Source organism: Neurospora crassa, linkage group I, assembly GCF_000182925.2.
Source record: "Neurospora crassa OR74A linkage group I, whole genome shotgun sequence".
Lineage (NCBI taxonomy): Eukaryota > Fungi > Ascomycota > Sordariomycetes > Sordariales > Sordariaceae > Neurospora > Neurospora crassa.
In genome coordinates, this window is record NC_026501.1 from 4,896,345 (window position 1) to 4,915,335 (window position 18,991).

General features: G+C 51.0%; 9 protein-coding genes across 9 annotated transcripts; 6 read left to right on the forward strand and 3 right to left on the reverse strand.

The window, feature by feature from the left end:
• Window positions 1–1,635: 1,635 nt before the first annotated feature.
• NCU03202 (hypothetical protein) lies at window positions 1,636–2,719 on the reverse strand. Its single transcript, XM_960209.2, has 2 exons — window positions 2,288–2,719; window positions 1,636–2,061 (listed from the first exon to the last, which is right to left on the reverse strand). The coding sequence occupies exons 1-2, from the start codon at window positions 2,451–2,453 to the stop codon at window positions 1,925–1,927; spliced, it is 303 nt and encodes a 100-aa protein (XP_965302.1). The 5' UTR covers window positions 2,454–2,719; the 3' UTR covers window positions 1,636–1,924.
• Window positions 2,720–3,043: 324 nt separating this feature from the next.
• NCU03203 (hypothetical protein) lies at window positions 3,044–6,239 on the forward strand. Its single transcript, XM_960210.2, has 2 exons — window positions 3,044–3,414; window positions 3,482–6,239. Exons 1-2 carry the CDS (start codon window positions 3,245–3,247, stop codon window positions 4,134–4,136), a joined length of 825 nt encoding a protein of 274 aa, XP_965303.2. The 5' UTR covers window positions 3,044–3,244; the 3' UTR covers window positions 4,137–6,239.
• On the reverse strand, window positions 4,006–6,298 carry NCU03204 (iron-sulfur cluster assembly associated protein Nar1). The gene has a single exon (XM_960211.2). The coding sequence runs from the start codon at window positions 5,945–5,947 to the stop codon at window positions 4,202–4,204; it is 1,746 nt and encodes a 581-aa protein (XP_965304.1). The 5' UTR covers window positions 5,948–6,298; the 3' UTR covers window positions 4,006–4,201.
• An 834-nt stretch (window positions 6,299–7,132) lies between these two features.
• On the forward strand, window positions 7,133–8,576 carry NCU03205 (hypothetical protein). The gene is made up of 3 exons (XM_960212.3): window positions 7,133–7,394; window positions 7,464–7,704; window positions 7,786–8,576. Exons 1-3 carry the CDS (start codon window positions 7,383–7,385, stop codon window positions 8,097–8,099), a joined length of 567 nt encoding a protein of 188 aa, XP_965305.1. The 5' UTR covers window positions 7,133–7,382; the 3' UTR covers window positions 8,100–8,576.
• NCU03206 (C2H2 finger domain-containing protein) lies at window positions 8,420–10,506 on the reverse strand. Its single transcript, XM_960213.2, has 2 exons — window positions 9,546–10,506; window positions 8,420–9,481 (listed from the first exon to the last, which is right to left on the reverse strand). Exons 1-2 carry the CDS (start codon window positions 10,060–10,062, stop codon window positions 8,910–8,912), a joined length of 1,089 nt encoding a protein of 362 aa, XP_965306.1. The 5' UTR covers window positions 10,063–10,506; the 3' UTR covers window positions 8,420–8,909.
• Window positions 10,507–10,731: 225 nt separating this feature from the next.
• NCU03207 (ran GTPase activating protein 1) lies at window positions 10,732–12,781 on the forward strand. The gene is made up of 2 exons (XM_960214.2): window positions 10,732–11,253; window positions 11,339–12,781. Exons 1-2 carry the CDS (start codon window positions 11,059–11,061, stop codon window positions 12,401–12,403), a joined length of 1,260 nt encoding a protein of 419 aa, XP_965307.1. The 5' UTR covers window positions 10,732–11,058; the 3' UTR covers window positions 12,404–12,781.
• A 116-nt stretch (window positions 12,782–12,897) lies between these two features.
• On the forward strand, window positions 12,898–14,402 carry NCU03208 (hypothetical protein). The gene is made up of 2 exons (XM_960215.2): window positions 12,898–13,802; window positions 13,903–14,402. Exons 1-2 carry the CDS (start codon window positions 13,216–13,218, stop codon window positions 13,934–13,936), a joined length of 621 nt encoding a protein of 206 aa, XP_965308.1. The 5' UTR covers window positions 12,898–13,215; the 3' UTR covers window positions 13,937–14,402.
• A 466-nt stretch (window positions 14,403–14,868) lies between these two features.
• gh18-2 (glycosylhydrolase family 18-2) lies at window positions 14,869–16,326 on the forward strand (the record flags this gene model as incomplete). The annotated part of the gene is made up of 4 exons (XM_960216.3): window positions 14,869–15,011; window positions 15,067–15,165; window positions 15,221–15,459; window positions 15,527–16,326. 4 exons carry the CDS (start codon window positions 14,869–14,871, stop codon window positions 16,324–16,326), a joined length of 1,281 nt encoding a protein of 426 aa, XP_965309.3.
• An 829-nt stretch (window positions 16,327–17,155) lies between these two features.
• NCU03210 (hypothetical protein) lies at window positions 17,156–18,852 on the forward strand. Its single transcript, XM_960217.2, has 2 exons — window positions 17,156–17,886; window positions 17,939–18,852. The coding sequence occupies exons 1-2, from the start codon at window positions 17,596–17,598 to the stop codon at window positions 18,785–18,787; spliced, it is 1,140 nt and encodes a 379-aa protein (XP_965310.1). The 5' UTR covers window positions 17,156–17,595; the 3' UTR covers window positions 18,788–18,852.
• Window positions 18,853–18,991: the final 139 nt, after the last annotated feature.

The following is an 18,991-nucleotide window of genomic DNA, read 5'->3' on the forward strand; positions in this document are numbered from 1 at the left end:
GAAATACCGCCTTTCAACCCAACATTATGAGAACCAATGAACAAAGTTCGCAACTCGCCCTCTCTGATTACAACCCAGTTCCACCGCCTCGATTTATATTCGGCACGTTCGGGTGTCTCTGACCCTCGCGGATGACGGCAGATGAGACACAGGTCAAGAGGCATCGCAGCCATCACGCGCTGGTCCTGCCACGAGCTCAGTGAAGCATGGACTTTATCTAGGCGCCGTCTGGTCTGATAATAGCGAAATTCTTATCGACTAGGTAACTTGCGATCACCCCGAGGAACAACCGTCCAAAAAAAACTATAGTACTGTTACCTAGATTCTGGAAAGCGGTGCTACGTCAAGACGAATGTCAAAAAGGTCGTCAAGGTACTTAACAGTCTCAGCTGTGGCGCTACAATAGTATATGTGAGTGGTGATAAAGGATGCTTTGCGGCATAAGGGTCGTGCCCACTATTTATGCTTCGTGCATCCGGTTTCTCGGCTATACTTACCGTCCAATAAGTCTCCATGTACTTGGGGGAAGCGCAGGAAGTGAAGACATGGCGCTTGTCAGGACAGATCTTGGATCTAGTCTCCAGGACCTGACCATGTGGACAGATATGCCCTCAAACTTAGCGTGTCTTCCTCCTTACCTCCTCAGTGTCGTACTTCCGCGGAGAGAGTTCTATGCTACAAGCATGCTTGCTGAGTTCAGTCAAGTCAGCTGTCGGCCGCGTTCAGACTACACCTACCTACCTGTCAGGGTATCAGGTAATGGACGGATATGTACACGACAGAGAACGAAAAAAAAATAGAAAAAAAAGATTCAGGCAACACCTCACTCAGTTGATGACACGTAGGTAGGGGAATCTACTCGAAATTCCTTCTCCCCAATTGTCATAAAACGTCGTGACATGCTGCTTGGCCAACCCCGACATGGCACAACCGCAAGCTCTGCCGGTCAAACAATAATTTCATCTCCAGCGTGTATTCAACAACGCGATGAATTTGAGATCGTTTCTGAGAACTTTCGCCGGGTCGAAGTCTCCATCCAACCACTTTGCTAGGTGGCATAGGGGCAGGCACTCCATCGACCCTTAAGAGGTATAGTGTCGTTGTATCAAACTTCAAGTTGCATTGCTTTATCAAACCGCCCCTCGCGAGGCAAATAATTATACCTGTATCTACCTTGAGGTACAATCCCGATCTTGGTCTGATAAAATAGCAGTCAGTTCTACTAATTTCTTTTGCTCAATTTTTGGGGATTAGTAAACCATCTTCACCATTCATGACACACGTAACTACTTGCCCTGTTTTGCGATTTATAGCTTGCCTCTTGCATCTTCCCATTTGGGATGTTACATAAGACTCTATAGGGTTGTTAATATGTAGGTGGGTCAGATGAACTACAGAAATAGGATAGATGCATACATACTCCCTATCATATCTCCCACTATAATAAGCCAGCTCGTCACTCGGCTGTCTGCGCAGTTCATTTCTTCCAAGGGTCACCTCCAGATAAAGAGTGGTCAGAAGGAATTATCAGGATTCAAGAAGCGGTTAGCTGCGCATTCGGACAGTATGCTCCCGCATTGCAATAACAGTCACTTGCATGTGATATTTGTGTCCCATGAATTTGGGAGGATAAGACAACTTTATGACTAGAGATAGGTGTGACCATGTTCGATCTCTCATCTACCTGGGGGTAGAGATGTTCTAGACCTGAAGTGCAGAAGTTCGTTGTACATGTGCTAGCGAAGACATGCGGCTCTTTATGCCTAGTGGTAGGTGTACTTGATCTTGGATGTGTATATCATACTCTTTAGCCTTGATGGATCTGAGTGCCTATGTATTTTCTCCTGCTAGGTGTTTCCAAAACTTGAACACAGTAATCCTTTTCCATTCCTCAGTGCTCCTGTGATACCTAGGTAGACATGTATCACCTGATATCACCACCAAGGCTATCTCTAATCCTGGTTATTAACTCCTTCAAACGCTTCTCCACTGCAGGTGTGTTATGTCCTGGGTATTGCCTATGATGGGGAGGACAAGGCATAAGAGGGTCTCTGAAGTTGGCTGTTGTTGGAAGGGAATCACATGTTAGAATCTATGCTGGTAGAAATCATCATGGAAACGTGTTCGTTCGTTGGACACCAGAAGAACGACTACTGGCCGTGAACCGGAAATTGACCAGGAGATAAATGAATTTGGGAACAGTGATGGTAGGAAGAGATGGTGGTAGTGGGTTGACTGGTTGGATCATTGGGACCGAGAAAAGAGCAGATTGGACATTTCTACTTACTTGAGCTAAATCTCTGATCACTTAATCTTATCTTGAGCATATCATAGTCGTCCCTAAACTTTTTGGTATTCCATGTAACCGCAGCGCTGCTGTTACCGTTGCCGATGCTATTGTTGGCGGGAATGGTAGCCGCAGCCGAATCGGGCATCAGCTCGTCTGATTTCATCTTCGAAGCTTATGATTATAAACTAGAAGTTTTTCCAAAGGATAACAAACTTGAGGTCTTGGGTGACTTTACGAAGAATGAGTGTTATGGAGAGGGCTTGATGAGAATGGTCGTTGCGGAGAATCAGATGTCCATTGTATCTGTTAAAGGTCGAGGTCGTTGCAGGAAGGTATTTACAAGGATAAGGCAAGTGGGGACAAACTTGTAACAGAAGAGAAGGAACAAAGGCCACCAACCCCATCAAACTTGCTCTAGGGTAGGGTCAACTTTGCATGCTGCGGGGAGAAATACGATTCGACACATAGCGTCTATCGCAGTTTGTTATTGTACGTTGAGATAAAAAAGCGTTTGACCACAGACTTCAAAAATTGAGCACTATGGTCACCAAGTCAATATCTACATAGTAGATGTTAATCTGGGAATGTGGCATCTCCAGCTAGTCAACGACGTGAGGTCAAGGTGTTGAGGTCCGTGCACAAGTGCTGGTGATCTTAGTCTGAAAGCCCCACTTTTTGGTACCCTGCTCAAGCTGCCCTGCCTGTGGTGGGTGCAATTGCTGCATTGAGCAGCGAACTGCGCAAGCACCGACCACAGTCCTGAAGCTGTTTTAACTCGTCTTTGTTCCCGAACAAAACTTTATCCATCAACTCGATTACGGGTGTTGCTGGTTTTAACATCCAATCCATTGCTGTTCATATATTCCTACATGGATCATCAATTTCGACCCTGAGGTACACAGCCTTTGCACATTATCCACCTACTTCATACTACTCGGTACAGCGCCTCCCACGATGGGGAAGAACGACAGTGTCCCTGACGCCTGGGATGATGATTGGGAATCTTTGGCGGATCGTGCGGCTAAAGAAGCACCATCGCCTGAACCAGAGAAGGAAGTTAAAATGACGAAAGCAGAAAGATTAGCTATGCACGTCGAGGCACAGCGGAAGCTATGGGAAGCAGCGTAGGACACCCCTCCATTAATATTCCGTCTTCCTACGGACAACGGGCCTTGTTAACTCGCTGCTCAGGGAATCGGAAAAGGAGATCAATTTTCTCGCGGCAACCAGCTCGGTGCCTTTGACTACACCTTTCAAGCCAGCCATGAAGGTTCTCAGCCGCAGACCGGTAATCGCAAAAAGAGATCCGGTAACTGGACTAGAGCGATTAACTCTACAGGACGACGAAGACGAGGACGAGAGTAAGAACAAGAAGCAAGAGACACCAGAAGAAATTCGGATGCGCCAACAACGGGAACTGGAGGAGAAGCAACGGCGATACGATGAGGCACGGGCGAAGATCTTTGGAGAATCCAGTCCTTCCTCTGGATTGTCAACACCTGGAAGCGTTACGCCGCCAAAAGAAACCGACAGGACCGACAGGGCCCGCAGCGACAGACCGAACCACAGACGGGGAAGAGGACGTGGAGGTATGCATCGCACCGACAGCCGGCCGGAAAGCCAGACTCGCCGCCTACCGCTCAACCCGCAATCAACTCCCAGAGAGCTGTTCGACCCAAACTATTCGACGAAGCCAGGCTCAACCAGCCAGAGGCGGTCGGCAGAGGACTCTCCGAACGTTAGCAAATCAAATTCTCGACGGGATGAAGATCAAGCTATTCGGGCACCGAGAGGTCCAGACAGCAGTGGAAGAGGAGGATTTGGATTCGCTCGCCGTGGAGGATAAGCTGGGTAACCTTCATTATTCATATTGACGATCCCCCGATAGGTCTCTGACTGGTGTGCGGCGCTCTACCATCCTCCGCCAATCTTCCCCGCAAGCTGGACGACTCTCTCAGTATCAGTCATCTTCTTCTCCTTACCGACGTCACTGACAACCTCCCGATAGCTTGTGTACGCCAGTCTTTCCAGCTGTATCCCCGTCAATGTTGACCAGTGGGTCAAGACATTTCGGATATGCGAAGGGGAAATGCCATCAACAACCAGATCCAAACTCTCATCCTGGGCTCTTGAGCCTGACTCGTCTCCCGAGAAGTACGCTTCATCGACTTCTTTCTGCCACTCCTTCTGCTCCTGGGGTCCTGGTTTTACAGCGAGACCCTTCCGATCAACTACCACTTGGTCATCTACCTTGATCTGGCCACCTCCATTGGTACAGCCGCCTGGGCAAGCCATTACCTCAACATAGCCATAGTCCAAACCGCTGGCTTTGCCTGCCGGCCTCTTGGCGCTACCAAACGGCTTTCCGCCAGGCATTCGGGATGTCTTTGCGGGTTTCAGCTTGCGGACCAAGTTCTGAATATTTCGGAACCCATAATACCGCGCTGCCTTGAACATAACCTCGCCCGCTTCCGCGATCAACTTGTATTCGACAACGTCGGCGTTCCTCCCTGGTACCGTCTGTATCTGTGAGCCCGGATTCTTCGCTTGCAGGTGGCGAAGGATGAAGTGCATGTTACCGCCGGATGTGCCAGCTTCACGTGACTGTTGACGGTGACCGGGTCGAAATAGGAAGTCGTGTATTAATTGGTCTGGAAATCGAGGGGTTTGGGGCGGCATCGAGGCCGACAGACTGAAAAAGTCAAAGCCTCTGGATGCGGCAAGCATGAGTACCTCCTTGCTTGTGATAACACAGTCGACGTCCCGTACTCCTCTGCCCGGCTTGCCATCCCCAGCCCAGACAGCATCTGTCAACTCTTCACGACTAGCCTCGAGCTTCTTGTCGAAACATGGCATCACAGCCAAATGCCATATCCTCTCGGGTGCGATATCAAGGATTCGACTGAGGGATGTTTTCAAAAGGGTGCCCATGAGGGCCTGGGGTGATTTTACTCGGGAAAGATGCGGTAGTACGTAGGGGTGTGTCTTTTCTGCATAGCATACCCAACCAGGGCACGAAGCAGTGAGAACTGGTGTAGCAGCTTTGTCAGACGGCGCTATCAAGCCTCCAAGGACTTCGTCAGACCCAAGGACAAGAGTTGCCTCCCGCGCCGTGTTTGTGTCCACCACCCACGTGAACTTGTTCCCCCATTTTCCACCTCTTGCTAGACCCTGTTCACCCAAGAATAGCTGTTCGATCATCCGACCAGCTTGCTGCTCTGTAACACCGTTGCCGCATGCTGCAGCCAAACTGGCTCTGCTCTGAGGAGAGACACTGGCAACGTATAGCTTCGCGTCGCTGTTTTCCAGGCCTTGAACAGAGTGCTTTCCGTTCGCATCAGGTCCTACCAGCTTCAAAGCCGGGGCGGAGTCCAGCATGTTGAGAACCTCATTGTGACTCTGTAGACTGACTAGTACCGCCTCGGCAGACGTTACGCAGCCAGAGCAGGCGAGACAGTCGGTAAGCGAGATTTCAGCCGGCGGAGCATTACTCTTGGCTTCTGGTTGCTGGCCGTCAAGTATAACCTCCACTTCGAGGGAGGAGTTGGCGTCGCCTGCGGGCGGCGCGGCGGTCGGCAAAGTCTCGATGGGCTTGATGCAGGCTACGCCCGGGCTGATGAAGTCGTTCAGGTCGTCAACGGAGAGAATCGCGGACATGATTATTCATGGATTATCAGGCTAAGCGCCTGATGATCGTAGGCGCAAAGGTCAACGTTGGGTTTTGATAGGATCGGTAGATAATCGTCGAGAAATATCGTTCGTGTTGGCAGTGATTCGAAAGTCAAGTGTGCTGGGTTGCTAAGTCGTGCTCTTACAAATCGATGCAGTCGCAAGTGCCCCACTGAACCCAGAAACCCACGGACACTTTGCTAGAGGTTTCTCTTTTTCTGTCTGTCTTTGTTTTTACTGTCAAGGACTGCGATCTTCTAAAGGAATGAGCAGGAATCAGATCCGTTCGAGTCTATGCTATATTTTGTTTCTTTTCGAAGAAGTTTTGCTGCAGATGGCGACAGTCAGAAGCTGCGGTTACTGCTTTGAAATTGACATTTCTTCGAGGCTTGATTGGACTGTGCAGGGGGTTAATGCGACATCGGCTTTTTGCTCAGTGGCGGTTTTAGTTTCTGTCACTACATTACTTGCAGTGTCCACTGTCCCGTGCGACGCTTCGGAGTTTCGCCGGACGCATTCCCCACTCCCCGGCCCCGTTGGAAAGCCGCTGATCGACTCCAGTCACTCGTTTTTGATGCCTGCATCACAATCTCACAAGTAAGTTCGGCCCGCCCACAAGAGATCGGCCTATTCGGGCAAGTTTTAGATCAGGCTGTGGTTAAGTGAGTACAATGGTTGGAAGGAAAGCTGGAAAGAGTACCTCAGAAGTCTCTGGTACTTGGGGGTTTTTGCGTGGACAGGTACAATTCAAGTTCATTACCTACTGGTTTGTTTGTCAGTTTGGTTCTTCGGCCATGGGTTGAACGGGGGAGGTTTAAAGCTCTTATTAGCCTTCAGAGAGAGAAACTGGCCTCCGTTTGAAGCGTCATGGGACAATAGCTAGGTTTGAGAACGTCACATAAGCCTTCTTGAGCGTCTCTCAGTTTTCTTCGAAGGCTTTCAAAAGCGTAAATGATGGAAGATAGCAATCCCCTATGGCTTAGGTTGTCTTCGGCATAAGCATTTCCGCTAGATCTGCCTCATCTTAGCCGCGCAGGGATCTTCCGGCAGGCGCAAGGTTACTTATCAGCAATCGCAGTCTTTATCGATGACGTAGTACCTTCAATTGATGATCGGCTACCGCAGTGACAGGTACCTACCTAGGCTACCTTTCACGTTTTCCATGGTGTGGTACTGGCCGTTCGTGCCTGGGTTGCCTGGAGCTCCAATTCGTCATTGGGGACGATAATATTTACTTTATAAGAACGTGACGGTGTCTGCTTGTGAAACTTCTTTCCTTTTGCGTGACCGTATCTTGCCTCAGATCCACGATTCTCCCTTCCATAACAGCAAAAAACTAATTTATTCAACTTTCACTTGGACCGAGAACCTTAGACATACACATTCATCTTCCACTCAATATCGAATCTCTTCATCAGCAACCATGGGAAACGATGTAAGTGATGGGGAAACCTCCAGCAATCCCAGCATTCCCGTGGTATGTTCTGACCGTCTCTACTGGTAGTCCATTTCGACATACGCCTTTGCGAGTCTGGGCTGGCTCTCCCTCCAAGCAGTGCCGCTCATCGTTTGGCCGACCTTCATCAGCTCGATGCTCACAGAGAATGCCGGACACGCTCATGCTCCTGCCGTGGTAAACGTCGTAGAGACATACTTTGCCCGATACCTCGGTTTCTCCCAATTGACCATCGGCCTCCTCATCGTCACCCTATCCGGTGCTCTACCACTCACCACCAACGTGACCTGTAAGTTTCACCTACCTACTACCTTTCACTCATTCTGGGCCCTGAAAACACATACTGAATACCTACCTGTATTCTTTACAGCCCCCAACGACCCCAACTCCCCCTACGCCAACGCTGTCGTCTTCATCTCGATGTTCTACCACACCATCGGCGCCGCCTACGGCTACAGCCGCTACACCAGCAGCGGCGGCCACGTCGGCTACCTGCTCGGCTTCACCGGTAGTGCCATCATGTCCGCATACGCCCTCTGGCTCTTTATGTTTGCTGGCGAGCAAGGCAAGGTCAATGCTACGACTGGTGCCGACAAGAGGACGAGCAACTTCCCCTTCAAGAATGCTGAGGCTGAGAAGAGGTTTGATGGTGATAAGAAGAGGGCCACTCGTAAGGAGATCTAGGCGCTGGATTTGTGCTCTAAGTCCTGCCGCGCGTGTGTGTGGGAAAGGGTTTTTTTTCCTTTCTTTTCTTCTGAAAGAGAAACGGTTCCTTACCTAGTGGTCATTTTGTATTCCCGGAGTTTGGTGAGATTTCAGGGACTACTATTTTTGGTTTGAGTTGTATTCACCAACCTTTGACTGTGTATTTTATGTCGTTTTGAGCACTTGGCACAGCATTGCGGTTATATAACGTCAAGGGTTTTGGTTCAACAACTACCAAATCATGTGCAGAATTCCTGGCTGATGTTCACATTCATTCTTCGTCGCTTCACGCTCAAGATGCCAGTATACTGCTGTGCTTGAGATGTCCACACGTTAATTCCAGCGAGGAACAAACGCTGGCTACGAGCAGATGCATCCTGCTTCACCAGCGACAAGCAGGCACATTGATTGATACTGTAAAAAGCTGTCGAACCTATGATACCCTGTTACCCACAAGTAATCCATAACCCATAACCATGCTCAATTGTATTATCGTTACTCCATACGCCCCAGATTATTAAATAATGCTCGTGTCGGTTTTTCGAACAAAAAACGAAAGAAGTGGATGGATAAAAGCCAAGCAGCCGCTGTAGGATTGCACACTCATCGACGGAGTGTGACAAGGCGTCAAGCAATGCCTTGTTCTTCGTTTTTGAAGGCGAGGTCACGGCTTATGCGAGTGTAACAAGGCCTTCCAAAACCCTTGACGCGTAAGGGTAACGGACGGTGTGGTTTGAAGCATTTGCCCGGTACGGCGCCTAAGCCGCCCTAGCAGCGCCGAATCGGCACCTATTCCTCCACAGTGAGTCTGGCGGCCTCGGCTGTATCGTTCTCACCAGCTGTCCCGTTTGCCACAGCTTTTTCCGGCAGCTGAACGTCCGCCATACCCTTTAACACGGCTTGACGGCGTGCGTGCCAGGCCTGTTCGCTGCGTACGACCTGATCGAGGAGGATTTCCTTCTCAAGCCACTCCTGCTTGTACAGCTCTTCCCAGAGCTTGCAGTCCTTGCGCAACTTCTCGCCTTCCGCTTCTACCAACTTGACTTGTAGTCGACACAGCTTCATCAACCTGTCGAGCGGCATGTCGAGTTCCTTGGTAGTGAAACCGTGGTCTTCGGTCAAGGGTGTAAAATCAGCCCCGTCGTCTCCGCCGCTAGCATCGTCAACCGAGTCGTCTTGTCCGGCCGCATGAGAATCCGGCCTTCGAATTATGATTTTTACCTTGGCTGACTTTCCAGCCGGACCGCCCCCTGCTTGCATACTCTTGGGCACCGGGTCAGAAGGCCGTAGAGCTTCGGTCTCGTGGACTGTCCGCATATGTTTGGCTAGGGCATCGGAACGTGTAAAAGCGCGGTCGCATTCTGGTACGTCACGTAAGGATTAGAAGGCCATCCATCTTCCGACTGCCAAAGGAGGGCGGCTTACCTGGCAGATAACAGTAAAATGGCTTTTCCCTCGTGTGAGATCGCATGTGCGCCTTGAGCGCATAGCCGCTGGCATGCGGTAAGCTCTTCCTGCTACACCCGATCCATTCGCACGTGTACTTCTTCTGTCGACCTTCGATGTGCGAGTTGTGAATGTGTTCAACGAGCCTATCCATATTTCCCAAATCCCCAACTTTGCAACCTTCCCAAGCACAGACAGTGACTTGTTCCTGGAAGTCATCTTCGTCTTGTCGCGCATTGATTGGGGAACTCGGGATGTCGCCATCAGTATCGGAGGAGACATCGGACATGCCGTCTGGAAAGTCTGGGTCTGCCTCGGGCTCCTGGATAACAGCCGACGAGGCTGTCGACCCGCTGGTAACTTTGATACGCTTTGTGGGGGGCTCCTCTGGTTCGTCGACGGCTTCTGGCACCTCGTCCGCGAAAATCTCTTCCTCGTCGGACGACGCCATTGATGACAGCGGCGAGTCATCCGCAGGAGAGTGTTCTCTAGTCATTGTAGCTGAATGATTCGTGTGTAGAAGATCGGGTTGTTTTGTTCTCTCAATGTGTACGCCCCTTCAAACAAGGCGGATATGTTCAAGAAGAAGAGATGTGGTGATAATGCGCCGTAGTTGCGGACGACAGTTGGCGATGGTGGTGAATGGCGTCGCGCCACGAGTTGATGTCGGATGTCGTTTCGTAACGAGGTCCGCGTTGAATTGTTACCGTGTGGCCCTGATCTGCTTGGGGTTTTGTGCGAGCTACCTAGGTTGTTCGAAGTTCGAATGAATAGTCGAGCAGGAGGGATTTGAGGTGGACTGTTGGATCGAAGAAGCAGCTGTGTCTACTGTGTATGTAGGTAAGAATTCGGACCTTCCTCATTCCTTTCCCCAGGTTTGTCGACGCGGAGCTGCCCCGTCCACGGCTGGGTCTTGGGTCCCCCGTGCGCCTGCTGGTGCCGTCGGCCGCATCTTTCAGAAGGGCGATGTCCATCGCGCCAGGGTGACCGTTATCAGCAAAGTGGTAAGCGCAACCTGCGACAGCTGGCGGCCGCCTGAGCTGGCTGGCTTAGAGGTCAGGCCCCATCCCTGCCTGGGCTCCCACCGAGCCCCAGATTTTCGTCCGTTTCAGTGTGGTGTATGGGGGGCAATCGCCTCCCTGTCTCCCTCTGTTTCATGATCTCCCTGCCCGAGGCTTCATGACCAGCTCATCTCAAGCAAGTGCGTCATCCCATTCGCTAGCTGCCTAACTGATGCCCCCACTACAGCATAAGACGCCTAGTGTACAGGCGCGAGAAGCGCCTAGACCCGGCCGCTGTGGCAGTTTTTGTCAACCCCTCCCCCGCTAGAACTCGGGGCTGTTTGAGCGCACTTGCATATCTATCCTGCACTCGTCCACCGCGTCAACGCGATTTCCATCTCCCTCCCGCTTCCACCGTCTTCGCGTCTGCTTTGTGCTACTCGAGTTCTTCCCGAAACCAAGCCCGCTTTTTCTTACACACATCTTACACAATGACCGTCTCTACCAAGGTCTTCTCCCTCGAGGGGAAAGGTCTGAAGCTCGACACCGCCGAGGACCTCGAGGCCCATATTGCCCCCCTCCGGGCCATGGACGATGTCGAGGAAGTCCGCCTTTTGGGAAACACTTTGGGCGTCGGCGCTTGCAAGTTGCTTGGTGAGGTTCTCGCGACCAAGAAGACTCTTCGTGTATGTCTAGCTGTTCTCAAGTGCATATATGCGCCCCGGCGCATTACGAAGAAGGGACGGCGGCTAATCACCTGTTGCCTTTTAGGTTGCCAACTTTGCCGATATCTTCACCGGCCGTCTGCTCAACGAGATCCCCGAGGCCCTTTCCTCGCTCCTCACCTCCATCCTCAACCTCCCCAAGTTGAACACGATAAACCTCAACGACAATGCATTCGGCCTCAACACCCAGGCGCCCCTTGTTGCCTTCCTCGCCGCACACGTCCCTCTCCAGCACTTGTATCTGAACAACAACGGCCTGGGTCCCCATGCCGGTATTTTGATTGCCGACGCTCTGTCCGAACTCCACGCCAAGAAGGAAGAAGCGCGCAAGCAGGGACAGGATGTTCCCTACCTCGAGACCGTCATTTGCGGCCGTAACCGACTGGAGAACGGCAGTATGACCGCGTGGGCTAAGACTTTCAGACTCCATAACAAAGTTAAGCAGATCAAGATGGTCCAAAACGGTATTCGGCAAGAGGGCATATCCCATTTGCTGAGCGAGGGTCTTAACCACGCTTCTGAGCTCCAGATTCTCGACCTCCAGGACAACACCTTCACCCTCAAGGGAGCTAGGGCTCTTGCGAAGGTGACCCCCGGCTGGACTGAGCTCATCGAACTTGGCATCGGTGACTCTCTCCTTTCTGCCAAGGGCGGTGTCCTTTTGTCGGAGGCGCTTCGGAAGGGAAAGAACAAGAAGCTCGAGATCCTGCGCCTCCAGTACAATGAGATTACCGCCCCTGGCATTAAGGGTCTGGCTCTGGCCGCTGAGGAGGCTCTTCCTGCCTTGAAGAAGATCGAACTCAACGGCAACAAGTTCACCGAGGACGATGAGGCCATCATTGCTTTGCAAGATCTTCTCGAGGAGCGCAAGGAGCGGTTTGGTGGCGATGTTGTCGCCGAGGACGAGTGGGGTCTTGATAGCCTGAGCGACCTTGAGGAGGAAGATGAGGAGGAGGAAGAAGAGGAGGAAGAGGAGGAGGAGGAGGAAGTCGAAGAGAGGGCAGAGAAGCTCATCAAGGAAGCCGAGGCGGCTCAGGAGGAGCCAGTTGTTCAGGTTAAGGACAAGGAGGTTGATGAGCTGGCTCAAAAACTGGCCAAGACCGAACTCTAAGCATGTCTTTAGCGTGCTTGGACAATTCAACTCAACTGAAACAGTGCGCAACGAACTCCTTTTTTCTTCATGGAGACAAACACAGACGATACCCAAGATAAGCGACGACGGGAGTTTGGGGATATGATTATAGATTAGATATTGTCCTGTATCGTGTTGGATGCCCTTTCATTGTGTCGTCATCATGTTTTGGCACGTCCTTGTTTGTAAATCTCAGGGGTTGGACACAGCGACTGGGCCGCTCAACTGTATATCACCTACCCCCTTTGGACGAGGTGGTGTAAACATCACATGTCTGTAACGACTGCATTGACACGGCTTTGTTCCTTACGATAACTGGCAAATAAATAGACATGGCTTAATTCCTGGGATTTACGGTGGCTCAGCGGTTTTCTATTTGGTCATGTCACTTCCCAACGACCTGTCGGAATGGCAGCTCAGCGTGTCACGCCACAAAAGTCACCCCATCTCCTGGCCCCTGAGAGGGCTTGTTCCTGTGGCCAGATTGAGCATCGACGTCGCCTCGGTGTAGGTTTGGGTCACAATGGATATATAGATGCTTTACAGCCCAATGTCGTGAAAAAAAAAAAGAAAAAAAAGAGGGAAAGAAAATTCATCCATCACAAGTGGAAGTTTACATCGACTGCTGTTCAACTGGCGTCTGTTCTGCCTCATCATCACCTGCACACATACGCAAACACATACACACCATCGACAGGAGTGACACCAGTCCTCATCATATACAAGAACAATCACTTTGCCAAATCACCGCCCTTATCACACAATAAGCCATATAAGTATAAAGACAGCATATGGAGGGCTCCAGGCCATTATTCGAAACCACCGACTCCATCATCGAAGTCCTCTGGGACATCGCCCTCGCCGTTTTCGTCATCCGCGTCTCCTTCTACTATTTCCTCCTCACCTTCCTCACCAGCCTACTCCTCGGCTACATCGCCTATGCTGAACTCATACCCATCACCACCTTCGCTCACTTTGTCTCCTCCTCTGGCCCCGACCACAACAACCGCATTCTCTGCTTGACCATCCTCCTAACCATCACCTCAGCAGTATGGGCTCACCTTGTCCTCCGCCACTATGAGGTACCCCGCGTCGCCTATTTTAGGTTAGCCATCTGCTCCATGGCGCTGGCATTCATGGTCTCGGCAGAGATGGTGGTGGCTTTTGTACTGTATGAGGAAGGGTACGGAGGGTGGATCTGGGAAGAGATAAAGAGCGTGGCAGGCGTGGCTTGGGGAGGTTGGACGGTGATGTACGCAGTGATGCCAGTGTTGCTCATGAGGGCGGAGAAGAGGATGGAGAAGAAGATGGATGATAGAACAGGAGGGCTGCGGCTGCGGCTTGGGTATTATGGATGTAAGACGGTACTGCATAAGTTGTAAGTGGTTATCCCTTTTGATGTCCCTTTGGGTACTGGTTGTTTCGGTTCTTTGCAATGGTAAGGATTAAGGCTGATGAGTGTGTGTCTATCTCTACAGACCGACCATCAACGAGGAAAAGGCGGTGATGTAGTGGGTTGAACTTTTGACAAGTAGAGGCTGGGAGGCGTTGGCATGGGGTCTACAAGAATTGGAGGTTGGGTGGTTGAATTGGACTTTATGAATATTGAGAATCCTTGGAATGATTGGGAAGCGATGAAGCTATCTTATTGTCATTGAAAGGGTCATCATGCAATCCTGCAATAGGCTGGGAATACGCTACGTTGTGTAGATGGGAATTCAACTGCTGACAGAGCAGTGTCTCTCTCATTCAATTGGCATGACGTGGAGGGATATTCAGAGCTATCGCCCTGTTCCACCAAATGCTCATGTCGTTGGAATGTGGCACTTTACGCACGATAGCACCGTGTATTACATGTGTGAGTTCCAAACCAGTATCAGGAATTTAAGGAGGGTTTGGAATCAGGGCATTTCACAATGATACCCTTTTTTTTTTTCCCCTCTTCGATGACTTTAAGAAATATGGACGGTACTATAGACCTATAATCTTCCATTTCCTGGTGAAACTTCAAACCCTCCTCAAGGGATAAACCACTTATACCCGCGTCAACTCGTCTATTCCTTTATTGTACGCGGTCTTCCGCTTCCTCGACATCTACTGTAACAAATTGTGTCATGCTCTGGAGGTGATGAGATGGGACACTGAAGGATCAGCCACGTCTGCCACTTCCAACACCGTCATAAAAGCATTTTCGCCAGTCCGAAGAATCTTGAACATAGACACGAGACAAGGGCTGGAAGCACACGAGTCCACATTCCAACGCCTCGCGGTTGTGTCTTATTTGGCGACGTGATGTATCGCGAAGTCAAGGACATTCAACAAGACTTCTCAATATACTTGACTGTTGGAAATCAGGTTGAGTTGAGCTATAAAATTCCCAGGTAGGAAGCATTGTTGATGTGCCCAATGTCGACTTGTGCGCTTTTCACGGTTTCATGGCAATCATGTTGTCTTCTATCGTAACCTGCGTCATCCCTCTACTGGTGATATCAACGCCAGCAGCTGCTGCGACTAGCCAGTTTCAGGTTCAATCTTCTGGGAACACGACAGTATCTTCGTATCGCAATGCCGTTTACTTCACAAACTGGTAGGTTATCAACGATTAGAAACTCCAGGACGGGCATACTTACTAACCGTCACAGGGGCATCTACGGTGCCAACTTCCAGCCTCAACAGCTTCCTGCCTCACAAATAACCCACGTGCTATATTCTTTCGCAGATATCAAACCAGACGGACAGGTGTAGGTCTCACAGTCCTGACGATATAGACTTTGAAAAGGCACTGACTCCTAGCAGAGTATCTTCGGACACTTACGCAGACCTTGAGAAACGTTATCCTGGCGACTCGTGGAGTGAACCAGGCGAGAATGCCTACGGCTGCGTCAAGCAAATGTACCTTCTGAAGAAGAGGAACAGGAATATGAAAGTCCTCCTTTCCATTGGAGGATGGACGTATTCACCCAAGTTCCCACCAGTCGCCGCCACTGAGGAAGGACGACGAAGGTTTGCTTCTTCCGCCGTGAAGCTTGTGCAAGGTGAGTGAGCTCCAGGGAACTTCTATCCCGAGGATTAGCACAAAAAAGCTCTAACCTAACCCTTCAGATTGGGGCTTCGACGGCCTCGATATCGATTGGGAATATCCTACCAATGCACGCGAGGCACAAGACTTTGTCCTCCTTCTCCGGGCCTGCCGACAAGCCCTTGATGACTATGCCCGGCAATACGCCCCTGGCTATCACTTCCTCATCACCATCGCCGCACCCGCCGGACCTCAGCACTACGGCGTCATGGACCTTCCCGGCATGAACCCGTACATTGACTCCTGGCATCTGATGGCGTACGACTACGCCGGCTCGTGGGATTCCACCACAGGCCACCAGGCCAACCTCCTCCCCAGTCCCAAGAATCTTCTCACAACCAGATTTAACACCGATCAAGCCGTCCGCGACTTCGTCCGCCGCGGCATCCCAGCCAACAAGATCGTTCTCGGCCTGCCACTATACGGCCGCTCGTTCGAAGGCACTGACGGACTAGGTAAGCCGTACAGTGGCATCGGCGCCGGCACGTTGGAGCCAGGGACCTGGGTTTACAGAGACCTTCCGCGCCCCGGAGCGAAGGAGGAGTACGACAACCTGGCCAAGGCCACTTATAGCTACGACGCATTGTCGCGCGAGCTCATCACGTATGACAATGTCCTGAGCGCTCTGGTGAAGACGAAGTACATCTTCCTTAGGGGACTGGGTGGTGCGGTGTTCTGGGAGGCAAGCGGTGACAAAACTGGTGCGGAGAGCTTGATTGGAACGTTGGCGACTCAGATGAAGAGGCTGGATCAGACGAAGAATCTGTTGGCGTATCCCGCTAGTAGGTATGCTAATATTCGGGCTGGTGTGCCAGAATCCTGAAGATGGTGTGATGTGGAAGGCTTTGTTGAGACCTGGATCGTGTCGAGCTATGCGCTTGGTTGTTTGATTTGAATGTAATGCTGGGTATCACTTGCTCTCGATTCAACTTGAATTCGAAATGTTCTTTACTCAGCTGAATCTGCAGAGTGTTGGAAGATATCTATTCACATGGGTTATGTTATATAAGCTCTGAGAAATACCGGATTTCCTTTAGGCATACGCCTGCTGGGTCACTTGTCTTGGATTTTCTTGATATATGTTCGAAATTGCCCCTTAAAAAAGGGTACGATTCCCTGATATTGCTGTTGGACAAGGAGAACACTTGTGAGCTGGCAAACAGGTGGCGACTTGGAATTCGAAAGCTTGTCTAGGTCCTGGGAAACTTTGCGATGTGAGCTTCAAAACCTTGAGCGGAAACAATGACAAAAAAGAAACTTGGATGTTTCACACTTTTTCTTTCCGATCGTATTATAGTACGACTATAGTGTAAGTGGGTGCTGTAGCATTCTACCCCTTCGCCTCGCTAACATCTGTGTCCGTGCTCAGCTAGGTAACAGTCTGGTTTCACCATGACAAGGCTGTTATTGCTCTACGTCTCAGAGATTTGGATCTTTACCTTGCCACCAGTGATCCAAGACCTTCATGGAGGCACGAGACTCCCAGAATAGTAGAAAAGACTATGCCAAGGCGAAAGGTTCAAGGTGTGCGCAGAAGCGGGAGGCTTTCCTCCCGGTTCTGGATGGCCGTCAACAACCCCTTGCTTGTCCCAACTTCTCTGCCTTGCCACATGAGGTACCAGGATGTTTGGATCCAGATCTCACCTGTCTCTGACTATCCCTATCCAAGTTATTTTGCGCTCCCCCTACGCTACACTGGTGCTCGAGCTATCCTGAGACAGTGACCCCTCTCCGGTGCTTCTACTTTCATGGCACGCCATGTGCATTCTGGAAGGATAGTGCCGGTGATATACGTCGTGGAACAGGCCTAGATTCATATATCCATCTTCTTCTCTGTCCGACTTGCTGTAATTTTGTGCTCTCTTTCCCATATCCCCCAGCTTTGACACTTAATCCATGCTCTAGTGTCTGATTTCTTTTGTTCGGTCGTCTCTTTCTCTTTCTCACCCGAGTGCTTGCACTCCGTCTTTTCGTTACTACAGTACAGTTTACTTTGCCGTTCGTTTCATTATACCCCTTTGGTTCTCTTGGAACTTCCCGTTTGGATCAAGTTCGCATCCCGATCACGAGTTGACACGAAGGACAAGTCATAATGCAGTACTCGACCAGAAACCTTGCGGCCTGTCTCCTGGCCATCTGTATTCACGACACGCTCGCGAAGCAACAAGCTATTCCAGTTCAGAGCTCCAGTGTGAACAGCGAAACGACTGTTCCCATTGCGACATCTGCTCTCAGTGCCAGTGTTGCTCCCGGCACCACAATCCCGGCAGAGGTTGTGGCCAGCACCCAGGGAAGCATTCAGTCTTTGACATCCATCGGTACCCCCGCTGCCTCAGAGGCTGCCGCAGGCGAATTGCGACCTCTTTCAGGCCTTGCTTCGTCGGTATGTTGGACTTGATGTCCCTTAAGAGAGAATCGCAACTGACTTCTTATAGGCGGTGGATGGGGCAGCTACTCTGGCTAGCACAACCAGTGAGCTTATCCCTCTTGTCCCACAGATTTCAACGGCTGCCGAAATCTCAGAGGTGTCTCCCGTTCAGTCCACTGAAGTGACTTCAGCTGCTATATCAACCGCTGAGTTGTCGAGCCTTGAAGCCTCAAGCACTGCCGTTGCCGAGGACCCAGCTTCCACAAGCTCTGTTGCACTGGAGACAACGACCGAGGACTCAGCTCTCCCAAGCTCTGTTGCACTCGAGACAACAACGACTGAGGCATCTGTGACCGAGACAGCCGGGAGCGAAACAGCTGGTGCGGACGCGACATCGACCACAGCCAGCAATGGATTCCTCACCTCAGTTGTTACCGAGTCTTCAGCCAGTGCTAGTTCCGCCACCGTAGAGACCTCCAGAGCTGCGATAACCTCCCGCCCACCCGGCTTCTTCCCCATCACAAACAGCACTACTCCAGGAGCCAGCGTGGCCGGCGGAGGGCAGCCACACGGAACTGGTGCCGCCCATCAATCGCTAGTCACCGGAATTTCGAAAAGTCCTTCTGGTTCTGGCGGTGTTCATTTCGGCAATTCGACACAGACTTCTGGGGTATCAACTGCAGCTCCCGCCAGCAGAGGCGGTTCAGGTAGCCTCACTACTTTGACCACCGTCTCGGATGGCATGACTCAGACGCTGGTGACAGCTATAACATCACAAACGTCAGGAGTTGCTCAGAATGCGTCGACTACCGCGACTACTCGATCAAACTCAGGAGCCGGGCGGCCTATGGATTTGATGGGCGGTGCTGCTTTGATCGCTGGTGCGTGGGGCGTGCTGGGGATGCTGTTGCTTTGAGCGGGCGATCAGCGTGAGCTCAGGTAGCGTTATGGTTTAGTAGCAAATGTAAAAGAAACATTGTCAGTCTTTGGATGCTAAGTCTTGAGAAAAGCGCGGCATGTTACCAGAGTACTGACATGCAAAGGCGTAATGTCAAGTTTTCAACTGCTATAACCGGAGTGCAAGTGCCCGGATTCAAGTTGTTTACCATTAGGACCAGAT